Genomic DNA, 24,568 nt, shown 5'->3' on the forward strand with positions numbered 1-24,568 from the left:
AGAAGGTACTCCACTTTGCCTCACATACAATAAAGGCATGATAGTAAAACATATGACCCATTTTCCAAGACATTAATTAGTTAATGATTTTAAACATAGTTTCAGCATATAAATACCATGGTTTGACAATAACCTCAATTTTACAGACTGGAATGTATAAAGCAGTGTTTCTCAACCTTTTTTGGGCAAGTGCCCCAATCCAATATTTAGGTCCCTTACTGCCCCCCACACCCAAGTAAAATGCAAGCTTTTTTTATTATCATGGAAGTTAACAAATTAGTCACACTTGAAGAAAACAAACTTTGTTCTTCCTCACTTTTTTATTTTTCTGCCATCCCAGTGTCATTGGATTTTGTGTACATAATCAAGAATTATTGGCATTCTTGGTAAAGCTATATTAGCTCAAAATGAGATAAATAACAGAAGTAATCAGCTATATTATATAAATTGAGAAACATTACATCAATGTACAGTGTTTGCAATTTAATTCAACTTTAAAAACAAAACAAAAACAGAACTAAAGCAGGATTGTAACTTTATTGGCACTTTGTTGTGTTTTGGCATTTTTGTAAGAACGTATTAAACTAATAATAGCTAAATTCCACTTCAACTACTTTTGAGTATGACACATTCATAAATTCAATCTACAGCGTAGTCAATCTGAGTGGAACATAGCCACATAAAACATACTTTGGATGACTTGTATTAGCAACAGCAATTGCAGTAGTTCTGGAAATAAACAGAGTTCAGTTAAAGGCAGCTTTCTGGAAAGAATGTTTCTGAAATTTGAATGTAGTAGCAAAGATGGCAGCTTTAAAGCTCACTACTTGTGATGTTTACCTTTTAAAGCCTTTTGGGCCATGTATACCAAGTGAGCCAATAATTCCAGAGGGCACCATATATCAAATTCAGTGCAAGGACTGCAATATTTTTTTTCCAGGGCAATTGCAATAACAACACACTTTCTTTTTCTAAGAATGGAAAAGGTGTGATGGAGAGTAGACATAGGATCAGGGTGGCCTCATTGAAACACAACCCAATTTTCCTGTGCAAGTTACCTTAATAAAGGCAGTGCATGGTCTTACTGCATTTTTGAAAAATACATTATGTGGTGGTCTCAGGCTGGCCTTGAATTCTAAATAACACTCGACTGTTTGGTGTCTCGGCACTGTGAATTCAAATGACTGACCTTTGCATGGGTGCTCTGCCCTGGCCATACGGAGGTAACTCTTCTCAGTCTCACTCTCCATGCTGTATCTTCCACCCTTGAGAGGCTGTAAGGATGGAGATTGGGTTGTTCTGTTGGCCTCATACCCTGTTTGTCATTTAAAAACAAAGCTTAAAAATTCTGACATCCCATATTACCATATAACCATAAGAACCCCTTGCATGGAAAACGTGTGTGTGTGTGTGTGTGTGTGTGTGTGTGTGTGTGTGTGTGTGTGTGTGTGTGTGTGTTTATTTGGGTGTGAGCGACAGTATGTGTATTGCACAGCCATCTCAACATCGTTCAGTACAGAGCACAGCATCCAGAGTGAAATAGTCTATTCAACACCAAGTTACGTTGTATGAGTGACCGATGGAGAAAGGGAGCCGCTTGGTCTGCTTTCTACATCCACTCTGGCTGTGTCTGCTCTGGGCTTCTCTCTGTGTACGGCCTGGCTGTGTCCCGCTGGATCTCATGGCTGCTTAGGCCTCTCCAGCTTCATTAAGGGCTCTGTGGTGTCTGAGTCGCTATGGTGCTTCCTCTCTCGTGGGTGGTCAACCTTGCTGCAGCGCGTCCATGAGGGGGAGCGCATGTATCCCCCTCTAGGCAGCATATGCTGGTGGGGACCTGAGAACCAGAAACACAACGGTAGATCAGCACAAATCCAAAAACACACAGGCACAAAAAAACATATAATAGCAAGTGTACAGTATAGTATATTTGGAAATACAGAACATGTACACAATCAACACATATTGTGTTTCCATATCATACACACTCACCCAAGGCATGGTCACAGTGCACAGTTCTCAAGTCACACCAAAGTGTTTTCATAAGCAAATACCCTGTTGGTTAACTGTTTTCTGCAGTTTATCCCTTTCAACTATAGCTCAAATTGTTCAAACACAGAACATGCTATATTGTCATTAACAGTACAGGAAACAACTGGTTAGAAAAGCGAAAAGATAAAAAAAAAAAAGATAGAAAAGCAGAACTGAACACTTGGAAAGTGGTCTGTTTTGGTAGTGAGAAGCCACTTTTGATCCATTTTAACCACTTGAAACTTGGCATCCCTGTAGAAAATCCCCCCCTGGCTCCTGCCCAGTCCTGGGTGGAGTCTGAGACTGGGCACTGATTGACACATCTGAACTAAACTTCATTGATTGGTAAATTGGCACACACCTGACAGCATGGGGCTTTCCAAGGCAGTTACTTACTGTCTTTCAGGCATGCTGGATAGGAGAAGAGTTTAGTTTCTTTGAATTGTTAGTAGTTTAGTTGTTAGTTCATGATTTCCTTTGATGCATTCTTTGTCATCTTTCCACCATCATTGTTCCTCATCACTTTATATCTCTGGTCTTCTGGTCTTAAATGCTTTGACGGATATCCTGATGCCTGAGTTAGTCTAAGTAACCGGCAAAATAGTATGCTATCTAAAACAGTCCCTATTCTGGGCATGTCATAATAGGCAAACGGGTGAAACTGAGAAAATAGGTGAACATTCAGGGAAAATAGTAGACCTACACGCTCGTAGATCTGCCATTTTCAGCAAAGATGTTTGTTGTAGAAGAAGGAAAGGAGGGGGCCAAGGATAGACCCTTAGGAGACCCCAGTCAAGTGTTTAAAACAATGTGAATTTAGGGATTCTGCTGTTGTAGAAAGAAGTCATTTAGTGATTAATTTCTAAGAAAACCCATCCACCTGTCACAATACTCCCACTGTCACTCCTTACAGTGAGGGCGCTTTTGTCCTCATAATTCTTTGCTCACTCTCATCCTCCTTCATCTTTATCCATCTTTCCTTTGTCTTCCTTGATTTTCCCACACAGTTTGCTTCGGTTTCACTTCCATTGTTGTGTCTCATCATCTTTGCACATCTGATGTTGAATATGCAGAAGGATGCTGGTGCATGCAAAGCAGACCATTCACGACCAATTGTCACCGCTATCTGACACCACTTGGTGGCACTGTCCACCATTGCCACATGGACAATGGACATGGTTAAATGACAACATACTACTATTCCCCTCTCAGTTCACTGCACATATCAATACAGGACTGTTTAACCACTTAAACCCTATACTTTGTTAAATGGTGCAGGGGGCATTAACCCAGGGGTCTATAATAGACCCCCCTCTTTTTCCCTCTATGCCAAATCACCAGAAGTAAGCGTTCTACAAGCTAACAACACATTGCATTGCGAGCTTATAGATGTGCTATTTCAACATATTTTTCACAGAATGTTCACCTGTTTAAAGCAAATGTTCGCCTATCATGAGATGCCCAGAATAGGAACGCTAGCGTTCAAGCGGTCATTGGTAATTAAGTCAGGTCTCAGCCCTGGCCAACAGAATGCCACGTTTAGTACAATGCAAATTGTGCAATCATTTAATTGCAAGAGTGTAAAAGGGACCCTGTTTAAATGTATACACTCCGAGTTAAATGATCACTCAGGATTTTGCAGCATGTCTGAATAATGTATCCCCTAAAAGGCACATTCAGAGATATATACATGCATGCAGCAGAGAGAAAGAGAGGGAGAGAGAGAGCATGGGAAAGAGAGATGACGTTATTGATCTCAGAAAATTGATGGAGCCTCCTGTGTTTTAATGAGTGGACAAACCTCCTCAGCATCCTGAAAGGCTCCACTGGCCTGTTATACTTTTCTTTTTCTCAGGTTGAATTTCAAACAGTAAAACTGAATGACTGTAGGGCTGCAACAGTTAATTGAACTGATCGATAATAATCGGTAATTTAATAAAAATAATTGATTAATAGTCAATCTCTATTTTGGGGATGACCACTGTGATGACCACACCGCCCACTTCACACTGGGTGTGATTTTTTATATAAAAAACTTGCTTTTCAATTATTCGATGAATCGAAAAATAAATAGAAGAAGATAATCAATAGTTGCAGCCCTACTTGAATGTAAAAACAGCTTTCAGTCAGCTTATTCTTGCCTTGTAGTTTGACTGACAGCTCATTAAGTTAGCTGATTATGTCTTCAAGCTAATTACAACACACAAATACACACCGCTATCCTCACCACACTGCTTGCCTGCCCACTCCCGCTGACACACACACACACACACACACACACACACACACACACACACACACACACACACACACACACACACACACACACACACACACACACACACACACACACACACACACACACACACAGACAGACAGACAGACAGACAGACAGACAGACAGACAGACAGAGACACACACACACACACACACACACACACACACACACACACACACACACACACACACACACACACACACACACTGGTACAGTGCATTACTATAGTATCTCTCACACCATCGCTCCTCATCTTTGTTTGTGCAGTGTACCTTCTGAGCTGCTGGCTGGCTGCCAATAGATTCTTCAATCAGCATGTAGCCATGTGTATAGCTGTGTGTAGCTGTGTGTATAGCTGTGTGTAGCCACCGTCTGAGAAAACACTACAGTGACTACACTCTGCAACAGGAAGGCTAGGACAGAGCAACAACCATGTTATTTTGGTGATGGTGGTGCATGTGTGTATAATGTATGAGCAATACATTCATGGATTTGTGTGTAGATTATGTCAAATAGAATAGAATAAATCAAATAGAATAGAATGATAATAATGATGTCCTTTACTAGCCTTCATTAAGCCTCTTAAAGCAGAAAACCACCCAACTTATTGGCCATTCCCTGCCTAATAGTCATCAAAATTAAATTGAGATATCCGCACACCAAATTGCTCCGGGTAGAAGGATTTGTATTTACTGCTGTAATAATGTTTTGAGCAACAACTGAGTCTTGACTGTCTATTTATAAAAGTATCTATTATTTAGACATAGGGAAAATGTACCACCTGTGGCAACCCAGGGGAATACAGGTGAGATTCACAATAAAACAAGAGGCTCAGAGTCAGATGGCTTGTTAAATTAAAGGGTCTTTTATTCAAACGATTAGGGGAAAGGGGCATTGGGGCAAAAGTAACTTAGGAATCCTCCCGTCCGGGGCTTGGGCCTGTACATGCACTACACACAGGTGGGGGCTCCACAATCCTGGGGGGTAAACAGAGAGAGAGCAGTGACTATATGTTTCAGGGTTCAGTAGGTTTGGAGCTCAGTCGGCTTGCAAGATGTCCTTCCTACTCGCTTCCATGTGGAACAGAGTGACGTGGCCTGCTTCCTCATTCCTCCAAACTGACTCTCCAGCCGGCTTGTGAGCCGGCTATTTAAAGGCTCCCCTTGATTGCCTGACTGGCTGCAGGTGCGTCCATTGCCAGGCTCCCATTGGCTGCAATACCTGGACAGGATAATACACTCCACCTACCACCTCCCCCAGCCTGAGCTTGGGGACCCGCCCTCTCTGTGGACTAGGCCTGGCTGTTTCCCCTGGTCTGCCACACACCCTCCCTTCCAGCTCCAGGCAGAGGCTAGGAGCGTCAACAAACCCACAGGTCTCATCCCTCCTGGACAGGGCGTCTGCGTTTCCATGGGCCTTGCCCGACCTGTGCTCAACAGTGAAATTAAAATTTTGCAAATCTAAGAACCACCGTGTCACTCTCGCATTATGGTCTTTGGCTGTCGACATCCATTTTAATGGTGCATGGTCTGTCACCAGTGTGAATTTCCGGCCCAGAAGATAGTACCGCAATTTGTGTAAAGCCCACTTAATTGCTAAACACTCTTTTTCTACGGTGGAATAATTCAGTTCGTGTTTCTGCAATTTACGACTTATATAGACAACTGGGTGTTCCTCACCAACCTGGACCTGAGACAGTACAGCTCCCACCCCTGTCCCTGAGGCGTCGGCGTGCACAACGAAGGGTTCCTTAAAGTTAGGCGTCTTCAGAACGGGCTCCATGCATAGGGCCTTCTGGAGGGTGGCAAACGCTTCCTCGGCTTCGGCAGTCCAGACCACATGATTTGGGAGGCTCTTCTTGGTCATCTCATTTAGAGGTGCTGCAATGGTAGCAAAGTGAGGCACAAAGGACTGATAATAGCCAATTAGGCCCAAGAATGTTTTTACCTGACGCTTAGTGGCTGGTTTAGGCCAACTTTTTACCGCCTCCACCTTCCGGAGCTGTGGTTTCACATCGCCTCTTCCTATCGTGTAGCCCAGATATTGGGCCTCCTCTAGGCCCAGGTGGCATTTTTTGGGATTGGCCGTCAGGCCCGCTCGCCGCAGGGCTCCCAGGACAGCTCTCAGTTGGCCTAGATGGGAAGTCCAATCAGAGCTATAGATGACTATATCATCCAAGTAGGCTGCAGCATACTCACGATGGGGCCGTAGGATTTGGTCCATCATTCGCTGGAACGTAGCTGGTGCCCCATGGACCCCAAACGGCAGAACCCTGTAGTGGTACAGACCATCAGGGGTGGAAAAGGCCGTCTTCTCCATGGCGGCCTCAGTGAGGGGCACCTGCCAGTATCCTTTGGTGAGGTCAAGGGTAGATATGAAGCGGGCGGGGCCTAACCGCTCAATAAGCTCGTCCACCCTGGGCATAGGGTAGGCGTCAAAATTGGAGATTTCATTTAGTTTTCTAAAGTCATTGCAGAACCTCTCAGTGCCATCTGGCTTTGGAACTAGAACAATAGGGCTTGACCAGGCGCTGTGTGATTCCTCAATCACCCCTAATTCCAACATCTTCTTTACCTCCTCTCTGATGGTCTCCCTCTTAGCCTCCGGGATCCGATAAGGCCGGAGCCTCACCTTCATTCCTGGCTTGGTGACAATGTCATGTTGTATCACATCGGTGCGTCCAGGCAGGTCGGAGAACACATCTCTAAACTGGCCAGACAGCTCTACCAGATCTTGTCGGTGGGCCGGGGCCAGTTGGGGGCCTAGAGGTACCTGTGAGGGGACAGAGTCTGGGGTTCCTGCAAGGAATGAGGTTATCGGAATACAATCAGGGGGGTGCCATTTTTTAAGGAGGTTTACATGATAAATCTGGCAGGACTTTCTCCTCCCGGGCTGTCTCACTTTGTAGTTGACCTCACCGACCTTCTCTACTACCTCATAGGGCCCATGCCACTTAGCGAGGAACTTGCATTCGGCCGTTGGGACAAGGACGAGGACAAGTTCCCCAGGCTGGAACTCCCGTATTTGGGCGTTCCGGTTGTAGACACGGGCTTGGGCCTGTTGTGCCTGCTGCATATGTTCCCGCACAAGTGGCCAGATCTTACCCATCCGCTCCTGCATCTGGTCAACATACTCTATAACGGAGTGATGAGGTGATGGTTGTTGTTCCCAGGCCTCTCTGGCCAGATCCAGCATGCCCCTGGGTCTCCGTCCGTACAGCAATTCGAATGGGGAAAACCCTGTGGATGCCTGGGGAACCTCTCGGATAGAAAACAACACATAAGGCATTAGCTGGTCCCAATTTTTCCCATCAGCATCAACCACCTTCCTCAGCATCTGTTTTAGGGTTTTATTAAAACGTTCAACGAGCCCATCAGTCTGCGGGTGGTAGACTGATGTTCTTAACTGGCTCACCTTCAACAACTTGCACATCTCCTTCATCATCCGCGACATGAAACAACTCCCCTGGTCAGTGAGGACCTCTTTTGCAATGCCAACCCGACTGAAGAGGAGGAACATCTCCTTGGCCACTGCCTTAGCATTCGCCGACCGCAGCGGGACGGCCTCCGGGTAGCGAGTGGCATAGTCCATGATGACCAGGATGTAACGATGCCCCTTACTGGACTTTGGCAGGGGACCTATTATATCCATGGCTATTCTCTGGAAGGGCGTGTCAATTATGGGTAAAGGGATCAAGGGATTTCGATATTGTACCTTTGGGGCCGTTTTCTGGCACTCTGCACAGCTTCTGCAATAATCCTGGACCGCCCTCTTTACACCTGGCCAGTAAAAGCGGCCCAAGATTCTATCATAGGTTTTTTCCACCCCCAAATGCGCCCCCAACAGATGTGAATGTGCCAGATACAATACTTTTGGAACATAACGTTTTGGCACGAGCAATTGTTCCACAATGTCGGTCCCCCCCTTAACCACCCTGTACACCAGTCCATTTTTTACAGCAAAATGTGGAAAAGTGACAACACTCACCCCTTCCACACGTTTCCCCTCTAGCACGGCCACGTTTCGTCTGGCCTGCTCCAGGTTCGGATCCTCGAGCTGGGCCGTCCCAAACTGCCCATGGCGGACCCCTGGTTCTTCTTCCGCCAGGGGGAACTCTGAGAACGCTTCCGCAAAGTTGTCATCGGACGAGGAGATGTCGGGCCCTGTGTCCTCCCTCCCTGGGGTCTCTGCTGGTGCGTGAGCCTCTTCATCGGTCTCGGATCCAGCTGACAGGGGGCCAGTGGACGGAGCGGCACAGGCATACATCCGCTTTACTTTAGTCGGGGGGCGGGGCTTTTTCTTCTTACTACTTCTCTTGTGGTCGACAGTCTTCTGGCCCCACAACCGCCAGAAAATGGGGCAGTCCCGCCCGATCAGCACTGGAACTGGCAGTTTGTCGACCACTCCGGCCCAGACCTCAAAGGAACCTCTGGTGGTCTGTATCTTGATGTGGGTGGTGGGATAATTCCGGGTCTCTCCATGGACACAGGAGACGGGAATAGAGGGCCCCAGGACGCCGGTCACCAGTTCGGGCCGGAGGAGGGTTACGTAACTTCCGGAGTCCAACAAGGCTTCGGCATCCCGGTCCCCTATTTTAACGGGGAGCCTGGGGGCCTCTGTGCCCTCATGGGCCCAGCAAGTGGTGAGGTAGCTACCGCCCTTCTGTGGTGGATCCGGTGGGCCCTCCGTAGGCATGGACTCCTCATTCCCAGGACAATTCCATGACAAATGGCCCTCCTGGCCACAGGTGAAGCACCTTCGACGATCTCGAGATGCCGGAGGGGGCCGTGGTGGTGGTGGTGCCCGGGGTGCACCCGCCCGGGTGGTATGGGTCTGGGTTGGGGCCTCCATGTCATACCTCCTCGGTTGAGGTTTATCTCCCCTGGGGTCAGAACGGGCCGGGCGCGGATTCTCCAGCCGACTGCTCCGCATCAGCTCCACTGTGACCTGGTGGTTTTCAAGTAACGCTATCAGCGCGTCCACGGTCTCCGGGCAGCTTTGAGCGGCGTGTCGTTTGGCATCTGCTGGTAGCGCTCTAGTGCACCGGTCCAGCACGATTCGATCCAAGGCTGGGGGTCCATCCCCCATAACCAACCAGGCACGGGTCAGGCGCATCAGGGCGGCAACCTGCGACCGAACCGGGGCGGTGGAGTCGTAGGTCCACGTATGGAACCGTTGAGCTCTGGATTGGAGGTTGTGCCCATAGTGGGCTGAGATGGCCTCCTTCAATTTATCATAGTCATTCACGTCGGTGAGCGCGAGGTCCCGACAGGCCTTCTGTGCTTCTCCTGTCAAGAAAGGGGCCAGCATGCCTGCCCACCGCGCCTCCGGCCACTGCTCTCTCTCTGCGGTTCTCTCAAAAACTTCAAGGTACGCCTCAATGTCGTCATCGGCAGTCTGTTTAGTGAGCACCTTGCTAGGTTCAGTAAGCTTCTCTGCCTTAGTCAAATGTTTGCCCAGCTTCGTCATAGCGTCTTGTAAGGCCTCTAGGCCCTTAGCCTGCTGGACCTGGTTCTGGATAAGCTGGGTTAAGGCGTTTTCCATTACGCCGCGTGTCTCACTCACGAGTACTTATTTTATTGTGAATCTGTATCGCCGGACCGAGGGTACCCGTATTCTCCACCAAGATGTGGCAACCCAGGGGAATACAGGTGAGATTCACAATAAAACAAGAGGCTCAGAGTCAGATGGCTTGTTAAATTAAAGGGTCTTTTATTCAAACGATTAGGGGAAAGGGGCATTGGGGCAAAAGTAACTTAGGAATCCTCCCGTCCGGGGCTTGGGCCTGTACATGCACTACACACAGGTGGGGGCTCCACAATCCTGGGGGGTAAACAGAGAGAGAGCAGTGACTATATGTTTCAGGGTTCAGTAGGTTTGGAGCTCAGTCGGCTTGCAAGATGTCCTTCCTACTCGCTTCCATGTGGAACAGAGTGACGTGGCCTGCTTCCTCATTCCTCCAAACTGACTCTCCAGCCGGCTTGTGAGCCGGCTATTTAAAGGCTCCCCTTGATTGCCTGACTGGCTGCAGGTGCGTCCATTGCCAGGCTCCCATTGGCTGCAATACCTGGACAGGATAATACACTCCACCTACCACCTCCCCCAGCCTGAGCTTGGGGACCCGCCCTCTCTGTGGACTAGGCCTGGCTGTTTCCCCTGGTCTGCCACACACCATATTCATGAAAGGAAGTTGTATACAACGCAGGTTCAGGAGTGGAGATCTCCCTCTGATTATCATAGCCACTCCCCGCTCACTATCACCTTATCATCAACACCTGCCTTCTCTTATCAGCCAGCCAATCCCCATTGCAATCACTACAGCATAAATACACCTGCGAGCTTGTTCGACCTACTAACGTGGTCTCGAACATTCCCCCTATTCACCCCAACAACCTCCTTCTCCTCAATTCTCGCCCTTTCTCTTCCTCTTTCTATTTCTTCCAAGAACCCACGGGGCAGTATCGGAGCAGAGACGACCGCTCCCAGAGCGAGCATCAATGGCCGTCCGCTCCCGAGACTACACCCCCACCCTGAGTCTCGCCCTAGCTGGGTTCACCATCCATACACATCCATCCCTTTTAGTTCAATAAAATCTGTTTAACTTTAAGCAGAAGGTGTGGTCTCTTACTAGTGAAGTTACTGTTAGAGACATGTACTGTACCAGGGAATTCATTCACAGGAATGGTCTAATATCAAACTCCTCGTCAAGGCCTTTAGGGGACATGCAAAGTGCCCAGTGTATGTATCCAGAAGACTTGACATTTTAGGAGTTCATATCTCCCCCTCTGCGGGAATGTTTAATTATCTCAATTTCCACATATCTGAGTGTGGAAGTGTTGCGCTTCGCCTTAGCAAAGTGTAAAGGGACAGGACTAGATGATACATTATCTTGATTAGTAGTAGTACTGCTGTGTTAATCTATGTTTCCCTCCATCACCATCACATTTCCCTAGCTTTTTCTGATATACTGTATGGGAATTGAGGTAATTAAACATTCATGTAAAAATGAAATGCACTGTTTATGTCTATTGGACTGATGGCAATGTGCAACAGATGTCACATGGTTTTGTAAAAGGGACTATGGGTATTGAAGAGGGTAACTCTATATATCAGAACAAAGTCTGAGGAAGAAGCCTTGTTGCTCAAAACCTCAGTTTACTACATTACATTCCAGCAGTTAAAGATTCTTCTAACGGGAGCTATTTGGTGTGCTATATATATATATCTTTCATTTTACAAGGTATCTCTTGATCCAGCACCCCTCCTATTGTTGAGATGTCTTTTTGTGTCTTATAGTCTTGAAAATGCTCATCACACTGCAACATCCCTGTCAAATGACTAATGAAGAAACGTCAACATTTATTCAGCCCTCATGTTGTTTGTGATACTGGACAGCTTGTGAGAGAGAGCAGCAGAGTCCTCCGCCTGTCCTCCAGTGCCAGATCGTGGCATGACTGTCAGAGAGACCCTCTTGGGGACACTTCAGACTACATGACTCACTTGGCCAGACTTAGAGGTGATAATGGTAGTTTTACAGGAGGTGGCATTATGGAAATGCTCTGTGAACTTTACAGTTGCCATTTGATGCAAACTGGACATAATCAGCATAGATCTAAAATATGTGTTCCACTGTGTTTTCACAAAAGACCATACAATGTTCATTAATTATTCCCTAAATAATGAAATCTACATCGTTTAAACGAAACACTCTAAAGCTCGACCGTAACAACTGAAACACGTACTCACATGCTCTGCTGTCAAAGAATATGGGTCCTAACATTGTTGACACCACCCAGGGGGATTTCTCAAGGTCAAGGGTACATTTGTTGGAGCCAGAGTGAAACCTCAAGGACTCCAACACGATCCGAGTCCACTTGATCACTGTCAATGGAATACTGCTTGATGGATCACTATTCATATTCTATGATATAGACTTTTGCAAGGGGATAGACTTGAAGTTCAAGTTGTGGTTGGATGGATATGCCCGAAGCAAATAAGTGCATCACGTGCCCGTGTTATTTTATATTATACTGTTTAGACTGATGATAGGTTCTTGGTTTACCTATGATCCAAGATAACTATTTCTATGCATTTGATGTATTACCTCGTGTTTATCTTGCTTACTGTAAATCGCTCTGGATTAAGAGCGTCTGATAAATGTATATATTGTAAATTGTAAATTGTATACTGAAGCTTGTGTTCAATACGTTTGATAAGATTTCGATCAATGTTTCAGGGTGTATATTTCTCTTAGTGCGATGTTGACCTGCTGTTGACTAGCTGTAGATTGGAGGAATGTGGGGAATGCATGAAGAGGGACAGAGAAATTAACTCAAGGCCACGCGAGAAGGGAGAACATGAGAGACTGAAAAGAGACCGAGAAGTAGGTGATGGGTACAGTAGCTTATATGTTTGTGTTGAATATCGTCTCTGTCGAGTGGAAACCATTATGTCCAATACTTTTCAGGATTCAAATGAAAAAATAGCAGATCGACAAGCTCAAAACACGACGCTTCGCGCCGCGTTTCAAGCTTTTCAATCTGCTATGTTTGATACTTTTGTGTGACGCTGTAGTATGATCAAGCAGGGCATTAATTTAATAAAGAAACACAAAACCTTAAAATATGGAGATAAGCGGTTTCTGCCCGACTGGACAGCAACGGTATGTTCACGTATAGTTTATCAAGATGATGCTGGTAACAGTTGAATCACACAGAAAATACCTTGTATCCAGCAGGGATCAGGTGAATTATTCAGGAACCTACTCTTAGAATGAACTCCCTCACCCATTCCTGCTCCCTCCACTCCTGCTGCACTGTCACTGCCCCCCCCCCTCCTCACCCTTCATTTAACCTCTCAACCTCTAGGACAACCATTTTATTAATGCCATTTATTTTTTAAATTGCTATTTTTAACCCTAAAACTGAAAATAGCCGACCTAGAAGCTCATGGCCTTGAGCAGAGTATGTCTACATTGTGGTATTGATACTTTTACTTAAGTAAAAAAAAATCACTACTTCTTCCACCACTGCGCACGCATGCACGCAGATTTAGGTTAACAATCCACTTTTCTTTTCCATGTATTTTTTAACAACATTAAAGCAATCATGTTGTGTTCCACACATCATGCATGCCACAAATGCATTTTCTTTGTGGCATTGCCTTTGTAAGACTTCTATAATCATCTATAATGAAAAAGCCGCCATGTTGAAATGTCACAGTTATTGCCCTTTGTGCCTGCTGTGAAATCACAACGGGGACATTTCCACACGTAACACAACAGCTGGGCCTTAAGCTAGATTTATACTTTAGTTGCGTGCCGGTGTCGAGCACCAAACATAGCAGATCTACAAGTTCACAACGCTCGTAGCACGACACATTGTGAGCTTGTAGATCTGCTATTTTTGCTGCACAACACCACACGCAATGAAGTATATCATGCCCTTCACTGCTGCACACTACAACAACAACTGTGTTTGTACAGGATGTGCAGTGTATGGCACTCAACTGGAATTAGTTTACAAACAGTTGAAAGGCATTACGGTCTAATGCGGTCTTATTATGGACAGCAAGTTACTAAGTGTGCAGTTTGTGAATGAAGCACCAATGTTGTGTAAATAGGTATATACACATAATAATACTTATACAGAATATGCATACATCATACATACTGTACCTATACAGTAGATAGTATACAGTATACAGTAGATACATACAGTACTATACAGTAGACACACACACACACACACACACACACACACACACACACACACACACACACACACACACACACACACACACACACACACACACACACACACACACACACACACACACACACACACACACACACACACACACATACCCTGTTCCAGACAACTGGCCCCTTTGGCACCGTAAAAAGATTTGTTCACATTTATTTGGGTTTTACAGTATACAACAACACTTTATTCAGCATAATAATCAATACATGCTTGTTTTGGTTGTTGTTGCCTTTAGTTTAAACACTATACTTAACCCCTTGTCCATTTAACAGTTTCCAGAGTCAAATAACCACTGAGGCTCAAACCTGGCTCCATGGGTCCATCTAGAACCCTCCAAAGTCATCTATTAGCTGTCTTGATACCTACTGTATCTGGAGTGTTTTTATTTTATTGTATCTTTCTCTCTCTTACTCCTCTCCTCCCTGAGGCTGTCAGGCACAGGCTGAGACCGAGAATGCTGGAGGAGGTCCAAGGGAAGCGAGAATCAGAGTGGGAGGGATACTGTTTGAAGTAGTCTATTGTGAGAGAAATACGGCAGGCAGATAGAAGTGAAAAGGTGCTTCAAACAGAGTATGAATAAAACTGCACTACTAGTATAGTGTGCAAAGAACATTGAGATAAGATGAGTGTGAAATCATAACAGAAGGTAGATGACAATTAGTGTTGGATTGCGGAAGTCAATTCTCCATCTGTTGAAAGCATGGCTAATTTATACTTTGTCGTATGACCATGTTGCTTGATTTTAATAATAATATGTCCATATGTCTCAGGAAGAAGACATCATTTAGCAATAGAATGCATTACGACGGGTGTCAGGGCTCTGAATAATGATTTATACTTTGTTGTATGACGGTGTAACTCAACAAAAATTGTGGTTGAAAATATCTACAAGCTACAACCAATCACATTGCCAGCTCATGCACTGTATGGCTACTGAGAGGCAGCTGTGTTCTGCAATTCATATAATTGAAAAGGGGCAGGGACATGTTATTTAGTCTGCTCAGCTTTGGGAATGTGGGTTCTGAAGGAACAGTATAGGGAAGTGAGAGGTCGAGGGAAGAGCCGGCACTGATATGATATAGCAGGGCAAAGGGAATGGCAAGAATTTAGGAAGAGGTTGGGGTTTTTGTTTAGGCGATTTTGCAGGACAAAGGGAGAGTAACGGCAGTGGACAGGGGATTGTGTTGAAGGGCTTATAAGGGAGGGCTGGGGGATTTAAAGGGTTAATAAAAACTGGGATCCAGATTGACAGATAAGTGGAAGGAGTAGACTAGGTAGACTAAAGCAGAAAATGTGGTCTGAAAGACTAAAGGTTCCTGCATATTGCATGATTTGTCACAGTCTAACCATACAGTATGCAATGGAAAAAAAGGTAAAATCATGATCCACCACATTGTGCAAGTTGAATTGAGTCAACCTGAAACATTGTGTGACGAGAGAGTATGTTGAAAACAAAACTAGACAGATTGCACTGCATACCTCCACCATTATACAATTGTCAAGAAGTTCTATTTCCATGTGAGGTATTCCAAGTGACTTTTTTTTATCTATCTAAAAAGTTAATATCTTGGAGGCAGCATAATGATCATCCGTCCATCCATTATTGATTTTGACCATGACCATTATCATGACCGCAACCTTTGACCCAACAGAGAATCAGCTCTTCAGGGGAAGCCTAGTTTCATCAATATCCATCCATCAGTTATCGAGTTATTTGTTGCTAACGGACAAACAAACAAATGGACTGGGTGAAAATATAAAATATAACCCACAGAGGTAAAAAGGAAAGCATTAGCATGTGGAACCTTTCTTGGCTTGGCAGAAGGGAGCAACATACTGTACAGTATAGGTTGGCAATTCTCCAAAGGGAGCAGGTGATATCTTCAGCCATTTTCAATAAATTGTCTGCACTAGCAGATAGTAATTGATGCTCTGTGCTTTAACATATGAAACCTGCTGTACTTTTTCCAGTGAAGGTAGCGGTTTCTATTAACACATTGCATGCATGACACACACAGCCCAAACCTTCTGACACTACCAGAACTCTGTTGGAGCCTATGGCGGCGTGGATCGACCTGTCCTGTAGACGGCATCCTTGGCCCTCATCAGGACGGACATTTAAACTGGTACAATGCTAAGATGCTGTGTGTGTGTGTGTGTGTGTGTGTGTGTGTGTGTGTGTGTGTGTGTGTGTGTGTGTGTGTGTGTGTGTGTGTGTGTGTGTGTGTGTGTGTGTGTGTGTGTGTGTGTGTGTGTGTGTGTGTGTGTGTGTGTGTGTGTGTGTGTGTGAAAAGGAGAGAATCCCTGCATAACTTAGAGATGCCCTAATTGTCTCCACCTTTAAGAAGGGAGCCATGGCGCGTATATAAAGTCGACAGCGCACACTGCAGAAATGACCATGGCATTTCCTTCCTGTCCACCACAGGGACAACTCCAGCTAGGGTTCTGGCTAACAGACTCGTCCTCCTGTCAGAAAACTTCATGAGTTCTCGAGGCACTGAAGATACACTTAATTAGCACAAATTGGGTGCCACCCAATCCAAATTAAAATAACATAGTTAAGATGCTGTCAAAATCCTCAGTGTTCATTGTTACGACCCTGAGGTCGTCTTTTATATTTTGTCTGTGGCTTGGCTCTGTGTTGTGCAGTGTCTTCTTCTCTGATTGTGTGACTGAGTAAGTGGGTTGAATTGTGTGTGTGTGTGTGTGTGTGTGTGTGTGTGTGTGTGTGTGTGTGTGTGTGTGTGTGTGTGTGTGTGTGTGTGTGTGTGTGTGTGTGTGTGTGTGTGTGTGTGTGTGTGTGTGTGTGTGTGTGTGTGTGTGACAGGTTCCCGGTGTTGTGTGATGATTGGTGGACTGTGTGATTGAGTAGGAGGTGACATGGTTGCTGATTGGCCTGGAGATGACAGCTTCCAGGATATATGGGCAGCTGACAACAATCTCTCTCTCTCCCCCCCCCCCCCCGCGCCTGGCATGACCAATCTTGTTATGGTGAAATTGATTTCTAAATAAAAAATGTAATAACAGTCCAGAAAATGGTAGGGGCTGAAAGTCCTTTTCTCCTGTTTTGTAAAAATGTACCCGTAATTAACACTGAGGATTTTGCGTTCTGTTCTAATTCACACAGGAAGGTGTGAGTTCTCCCCATTACCCAATACAAAGTTTCCCTTCAGCCTCAAAGGAAAGGAAACTTTGTAATGATGACACGTTAACGTTAAGCTGAAAGGTAATGAATCCCCTGATCCAACACATCTTTTATAGAGCCCTTAGTGGGCACTTCTCTTGACAAAAAAAAGAGGGAGAGAACAAATCTGTAGTGCTATTTAGGCAGAGTGCAGAAACAAACCTAGCACTAACCCCCAGCCATCTATAAATGCACACAAACATCCTTGATTGAGAGAGGGGAGAGTACAACTGACATTATGTTCAGACCACAGTAAAGGAAGACCTGAACTTACCCCTTAGTCCCTTCAGTCTCTACAAACTACACCAAGTAGGCCTCACTAGATCACAATTATTTGAGCTGAGCAAATATTTTTGTTTTTTGATCGTTTCCATTCATCTGTATATAGACAGCCAGATGAAATTAACTGACATGTCACATGTCATATTTCCATCATTATTTCCATGTTGGATTCCATCTCTCTCTCTCTTTTAACCATTTTCAACCTGGCTCCCTATTTTGGGCATTTAGAGCAAGAAAAAGAAAATTGTACATACATCTTAAAAAATAGCCAATCTACAAGCTCACATCACATCACATGAGCTTGTCCATCAGCTATTTTTGGTATTTTCGCAAATCTTTGAAAGTACAGTATACAATGATTACGTATAGGCCTATGGCTTGTTAGTACATTGTTAGAACATCATTTATTTTGATTATTGGTACTAGTCACTGTCTGTAATTCCTTTGCATATTTCAGTAATAGACGTTGTATATTTAAGTTATTTGTCATGTCATATCAGCCATGTGCAATGTTCATAGCCAAAACCACAATTAAATCATTAATGGCAATTATTTGTATGACAATCACCAACAAAATTGTATTGATTGATAATAACACCAAGCCCCCCACCCTCTCCTCAGGCTCATAATCACCTCTCAGGGTAGAATTAGAGTCCTGAAGAAAGGTTTTGTTATTTCTACTGGTGGGATTTTATAGCCTGAGGTAGTCACTAAAACGGTACTATATTACAGAATAGCTGACTAGCATCAGTTTAATGGAACTCTTGGCCATTTAGAAATAACTATGGGTTTTGTCATGGCACCACTGCCCTTGCAGAAGTTGTTGTAGGAGCCAGACACAAACAGGAGCTCTGGGGGTTATCAATCTACCACTGAGCAGCACAGAGTAATAACCTCCACAAACAAATTAGTAGCAGATTCAGTCAACACACTGTTTCATTCATCCTCGTGATGTCCTTATTGGCAATCTGTCCTTCCATGACATATCTCTCCCTTTACACCGAGCTATCACAGTCAGCAGTGCTCCATATCCAGTACAGTACCCAACTGCTCTTGAGGCACTCAATTGTATCCTTCATCTGCCGGCTAATGGCTAATTTATATTTGTTCGAATGACCCTTTCACTCGACAATATACTATTTTCATCTGGGGAATAAAAACTGTTGACGCAACAACTGTTGAAACTTGAAAGGGACGTGTGGCCAAGGATACATTCTTGGGGGAATTAACTGATTTTTCACAGAGAATAATGAGAAGAGGTTGGTGTGTCTCCATTCTGGGAGTATAGTAAAGGTCATGGTCAAGACATTTAAAAGGGAAGTGCACTTATCCCTTCTGATCAATAAAAGGGAGATGGTTAGCAGCCAACTGAGTAGTGGACCAGGAACGCATACAGACTTTTGACCAATATGCAAATACCATTTTATAAATCACACTTTCACCACGTTGAACCTGGCATTTGAATTTTGGGCATGGAATTATAGGTGAACATTAGGGGGAACGAATTTTCAAAAAACTTCACAATAAAAATAAATAAAAAAAGACTTTGATTAAACAGTGAACACCTGGTGTGACTGCTGGGAGGCTGACAGGGGGAGAGAAAGGCATCGTGTTAGTGGTGAGATTTGCCTCCCAGCATGCTGTATGAGACATCCAGTCCCATAAATAAAACATGGGAGAAAGTATGCCTAATTGGGAGGAGGGCGAGTAGATGAGCCATTGTATTGTGGTCTGCGGCTGTGACAAACAGGTCATACTGTCATGCCTCTGGCATATTTTAACTTTTTATGTTTTTTCCTAACTTAATGCCCTACTTTGTCGTACTACAATGTCACACAAAAGTAGCAAAAATAGCCGATGTACAAGTTCTTGGTCACATGAGGTTTCCACCCGACAGCAACGACATGTAGTTAGTGTGTTGTAGTGGAAGAATTTGGTTTATGTGACACAATGTAATTAGGGCTTCAACTATTGATTATTTTCTTAGTGATTATTCTATCGATAAATGTTTTAATAATCGGAATTAACGCAAACAAATCTAATAGACTAAACGATTAGTCCGATTAACCACTTAAGCCACAAGCTAGGCTACTAGTCATACAATGGTAGCCTGGAAACCAGACAAATCTGCCATTGCAAACAAATGAGTGATATTAGTCTGGCCATGCCAGGCTAATACAATGGTGTTGCGCAAAGTGACACATTGTGAGCTTGTAGAGCTGCTATTTTCGTTTAGTTTAGTTTGTTACCCCTATAATGACAGGCCAAAATAGGAATGTCAAAGAGTTGAGGCCTACTGGCCTTCACAGTCCATACTACTGTATTTTTAAAAAGAACAGAAAGACTTTATCTGATATTATTTTTAAAAATGATCTGTTGCACCCCTACATGTAATAACAATTACCATGGGCAATCTCAGATGAATGTGTTGCGTACGGACGAAGTACACATACGTGGCTCACCATGTTCCAAGGGGGCACAAATGTTTTTTTCAGTTGGTACTGGGCTGCTCACTATGGTCTAATGTGAGCCGTATGCATGCCTGCCTCTCTTGGCTTAAAGTTGAGAATAGGTTGTCTTTTAATACATTTGCTATTCAAGTCAGTCATGAGCAGTAAAACTCCTGTTTTTATACATAAACAGATTGTTTATAGTAATACTGTGCATGATCATTACACTAGAGGTTCCAGTAATGGGTAGCTTGAATTACCTGGTCCAAAAAACAACGCTTTAAGGAGATCTTTTATTTATAGATCATTGACTATTTGGAATAACCTGCCTCGAAACCTCTGCTGTATTTACAGTAAATTAACTTTCAAAAATAATCTTAAATTGTATTTAACACTGTAAAGTATTTGTGTGTTGTTGTTTTTTTGCTCACATGTAATTTCAGCGACCTTATTTGTTAGCTTCATTATGTATTGTGTGTTGAGTACTGACATTTAATCATTTTGTATTTGCAACTGTACTAATTGTTTTTGTGTGGACCCCAGGAAGACTAGCTGGTTGCTATGGCACCAGCTAATGGGGATCCTTAATAACAATCAAATCAAATCAAAGATGACAAATTTGATCATATTGACAAAGACAAAAATGTCCCCTAATATGAAGTATGAAAACATTCTTTGTTCCCATACTGTATATAAGAAGGAAATGTTTTACTATCTTCTGAATAATCACAGTCAATGAGGAAGCACACTTTCAATTAAAGTGGCCTCTCTCTCCGTGTCTCTCTTTCTCTCTCTCTCTCACACGTACTCGTACGCGCACGCACGCACACACAGCCATTGTTACTGTCAAGCATGTAGCAAAGTCTTAGCAGGGCTTACTGGCTGGGGATTCGTTGTGGTTCTCCTCATCGGAGTCAGCGAAAACTTCAGCCAGTTCCTGGTCCGACATGTCAGTCAGCTCTGTCAAGTCGAGGAGGTCAAAGTGCACCTCCAAGGAAGACACACTGCTCAGGGGCTCTACAAGGGCGAAAAAGAACAAATGGAACAAATGGTCAGTATGAAGTGGTAAAGGTTACAATATGCATTCCCTGCACTCCCTGCACTGCTACCGAAGGGGGCTCAAATACTAAAATTCAGGATTATACGCAGATTCATACCCATCTTCTGATGGCAGGTGGACTCTTAGAACTTGTCCAGACTGTAGGCAAATTTGATTAGTTTCTCAAATCTGATCTTTAGGACTGACTATCCACACTGTTATTTGCAAGTGATCAAATCGGATTTGTGTATTCAGACAGCACCAAAAACAGGTCTACAAACTCACAACGTGTTGCAATGCCATGCATTATGAGCTTATAGATTGTCTATTTTCGACAAGTGACACTGCCGTACAACAAAGTAGAAATCAGGCTTCAGTATCTGAGCGTCCAGACTGAGAAACACATTTAGAAATCAGATTTTAATCAGATTTCAAACCACATAGGAATGTGGTTCAAATCTGATTCACAAAATGTGTTATGCTGTTCAGAGTAGACTGTAGCCTTAGATCTGGCTATGGGCCCTCTGCTGTGAGAGAAACATCCTGAAACATTGCTCTTTATTTTTTTCTCCCTACACAACAAGGTGGCCTCCATTCAAAGTGAGTCTCTGAGTCAGCATGATGTCAGTGAGTTATCATGGACTAGCCTGGTTCCAGACCATAGACTTCGCCCACTCTCTGAGTGAGCTCCTCTTGGTCTGGCATTATAATGTCAGCCTATGGCTTTTCACGATCGAAGAAAAATCTGTCAAATCAGAGTCGGAGGTGGGGGTGGTCTAACGACAAGCCAATCAGCGAATATCTGCTAAAACAAGCTGTGCGATGACGTCAGATAAGGGCGGATCCGTGGATCTCTTGTGATTCGTTTAGGGAAATTTGAATCCCCTCCCCCTGGTAATCGCGGACATTGCAGCCAATTTCTGACTGAAGCTCCACGCAGCTTCAGGCTGATAATCCGGCTAATCATGGACAGCTTGAGTTGCGAATCAAGAAGGCAACTGGTGTGAGGCACCTGTTTTTGTTTGTATTTTCCTGCTCCAGCATCCAATACCTCAGGCAGGGCTCAGATTCCAGACTGTTACACTGAGGAAGCACAGGTTCATTGTTAGCAACCAGTAGCAACGTGCCTGGCTCAGCATTCCAAAAACGCTGCTTGATACGTGTGAGTGTGGAATGCATATCTAGTGACACAGCTCTGTGCCATGTGCTTTGTGGAACATATAACTTTTCACGGGCGCAAGCACGACTGCCTCTTTTGTACAGTGCACTGTCAAGGGGTGGGGGTGCAGAGGGAAGCTGGGGTATACAGTAATCTGTTAACACACACGGACCACTGTAAGGAAGTTGTCTGGAACTCATTGGGACCATGAGGCTGGTGGAAGTGTATTTTTGGTTCTATACTGTATGCATTAGTGGATGCCTGTCTGAATTCATGCACACAGCGGCCGTGCTGTGTAAGTAAAAGACGGAGCAAGGGTCTCATTGAGTTGAGCGGGTGCGATTGCATTTGTGAAGAAAAAGAGGGGGTTATGGATGACAAGTTGAAAGCTGCTTTTTCCCCATGTGCCAGTCTTGTTTTTATTTAAAACAATGCTTCAGGGTGGATTAGAGGCAGCCCCCAGCTTTGATGCTCTATTGTCTGTGGCTGCAGACACTTTCCTCCTTCACGCTCCCGACGGAATACACATTGATGTGAAGAGAAGGAGATTCATAAAACAGTGTGTTTGCTGATGACTGTGGCATTTTTCAGATAGTGGAAATACAGTGTCTACTAAGGTAATGGACAAACATTGAAAGACAGAGAGTCCATTCATTGCAACAATAATTTTACACACTCTACTCACTGGGTCATATGTCATATGATCTGTACTTGTACAGATCAACAGAGAAACATACAGTACTTTACAATTATGTCTGCCTCTTACAGTAGGCTATGTCATATCTTGTAATTTTTCCACAGGCATCAAAACAACATTGAGTTATCAATTATTCTTACCCCTTTTTTCTCCTAGTTTTTGTCTTTGTTTCAATTAACCCTCCCCACTCATTTCTGTGTGCTGCTGTTTTGCCCTACCCGCTCACCTGCTAGTGAGGAGCCCCCACTGGGAGGACATAGCACAGCCGCCCTACTCCTCCCATTCAACACCCCCGGCTGACAGGTGCTTATAGGAGTCGCTAGCACAGAGAGCACAAAGATTGCCCTCCCTGCCCTCTTCCCTCCTTCGTTCATGGCCATTTGATCCCATATAGATTCCATGATGGTAGACAGGTACCCCTGTGCCACCAAACACAACTCTAGAAATAGAAGTAGTAGGCACATAGGCACAAATGGAAACAAGGCTAGGTAAAGCCGGACTGGATTGTATATGGGATCATGTGCAAAACTGTGGACAATTTCAATCCACCATCCCAACAATGATGCAACAACCTCCACACCAAAGACTTGAGGGGCTACTCGAAGTCCCAGAAATTATAGATTTTTCTGTGAAATAGAAAATTGTCTGGAAAGGTCTTTACGTTACAATGAAATTACAGTGAATGATGAATACTTGAATACATCCATAAAACAACATTTTCAGCCGTGCATCACTTAACCAGTGGTCCCTAAATATAATACATGATAGTATTATTTGAATGACTTAAGTATCTAGGGGCAAGTTCCTTGGCAACAATATCTCTACATTCTGTTGTAATCAGCACTGAGCCAAAGCTAACCATGGCAAAATGTAACCAAACCCAGGCAGACGACATGTTCAAATAAGAGTCCAGAGGTAAGCACGCACATCCCAAAAAAACGTTTCAGGTGCTGGACAACAATACGTACATTAAAGGAAAGGAGGGGAAGTCTGCACACTGTTAGCTCCCAGAAGAACATTTTATGAATAGTTTAGGCAACGTTTCAACCACTAAGAGACCTGATGAAGACCCTTTAGTGGTCGAAACGTTGCCTAAACTATTTAATACATTTTCTACTGGGAGCTAACAGTGTGCGGACTTCCCCTCCTTTCCTCAGACGACACGTTCACTCATTGCTTGATTTCTCTGTGATTGGTTAGTCCGTTGTTAAGCCAACCGGACGACAAATGCTGTAGTTCATCACTCAGTCAGTCAATCAAAGACAAGTCCTGTGATCTATTGTGGGCTAGCCCCGCTGGTCCAGCCAAAAAAGAAAGGAGAAACTAAAGATGACAGAAGGTAATTGGTAGGAGATGGTAGAATATATGGGCACAATGGATGACATGCTGGTACTCTGTGAAGTCTTCTAATGAGCTGTCTGTACCTACAGGGCATCAGATGCTCCTATCTCACCTTTCCTAATTGAAAAGTTTCAAACAACGTACAGTACCGACGCCTATAAGCTCTCCTATCTCCTAACTTCACACCTCCTCTTTCCATTGGGGCTGTAATAATAATAATAATAATAATAATAAACTTTATTTATATAGCACCTTTCATGACACAAATGCAGCTCAAAGTGCTTTACAGAGCAAGAAAAACGAAAAACAAAAAAATAGAGCAATGGCAAAAAACAGTGGCAAAACA

The 24,568-nt window shown here is 44.2% G+C and overlaps 1 protein-coding gene across 1 annotated transcript in view; it reads right to left on the reverse strand.

Annotated features, from left to right (window-relative positions):
* Positions 1 to 1,679: 1,679 nt before the first annotated feature.
* dbndd1 (dysbindin domain containing 1) overlaps positions 1,680 to 24,568 on the reverse strand; it is a gene marked incomplete at both ends in the record, with an annotated part of 33,614 nt that continues 10,725 nt past the window's right edge. The window contains 2 exons of the mRNA XM_084058284.1: positions 1,680 to 1,834; positions 20,866 to 21,003. Coding sequence (XP_083914410.1) covers positions 1,680 to 1,834; positions 20,866 to 21,003 — 293 coding nt within the window. The remainder of the gene's footprint in view (positions 1,835 to 20,865; positions 21,004 to 24,568) is intronic.

The sequence above is a fragment of the Gymnoscopelus microlampas genome (genome assembly GCF_963454915.1).
Source record: "Gymnoscopelus microlampas genome assembly, chromosome: 1".
NCBI classification, from domain to species: domain Eukaryota; kingdom Metazoa; phylum Chordata; class Actinopteri; order Myctophiformes; family Myctophidae; genus Gymnoscopelus; species Gymnoscopelus microlampas.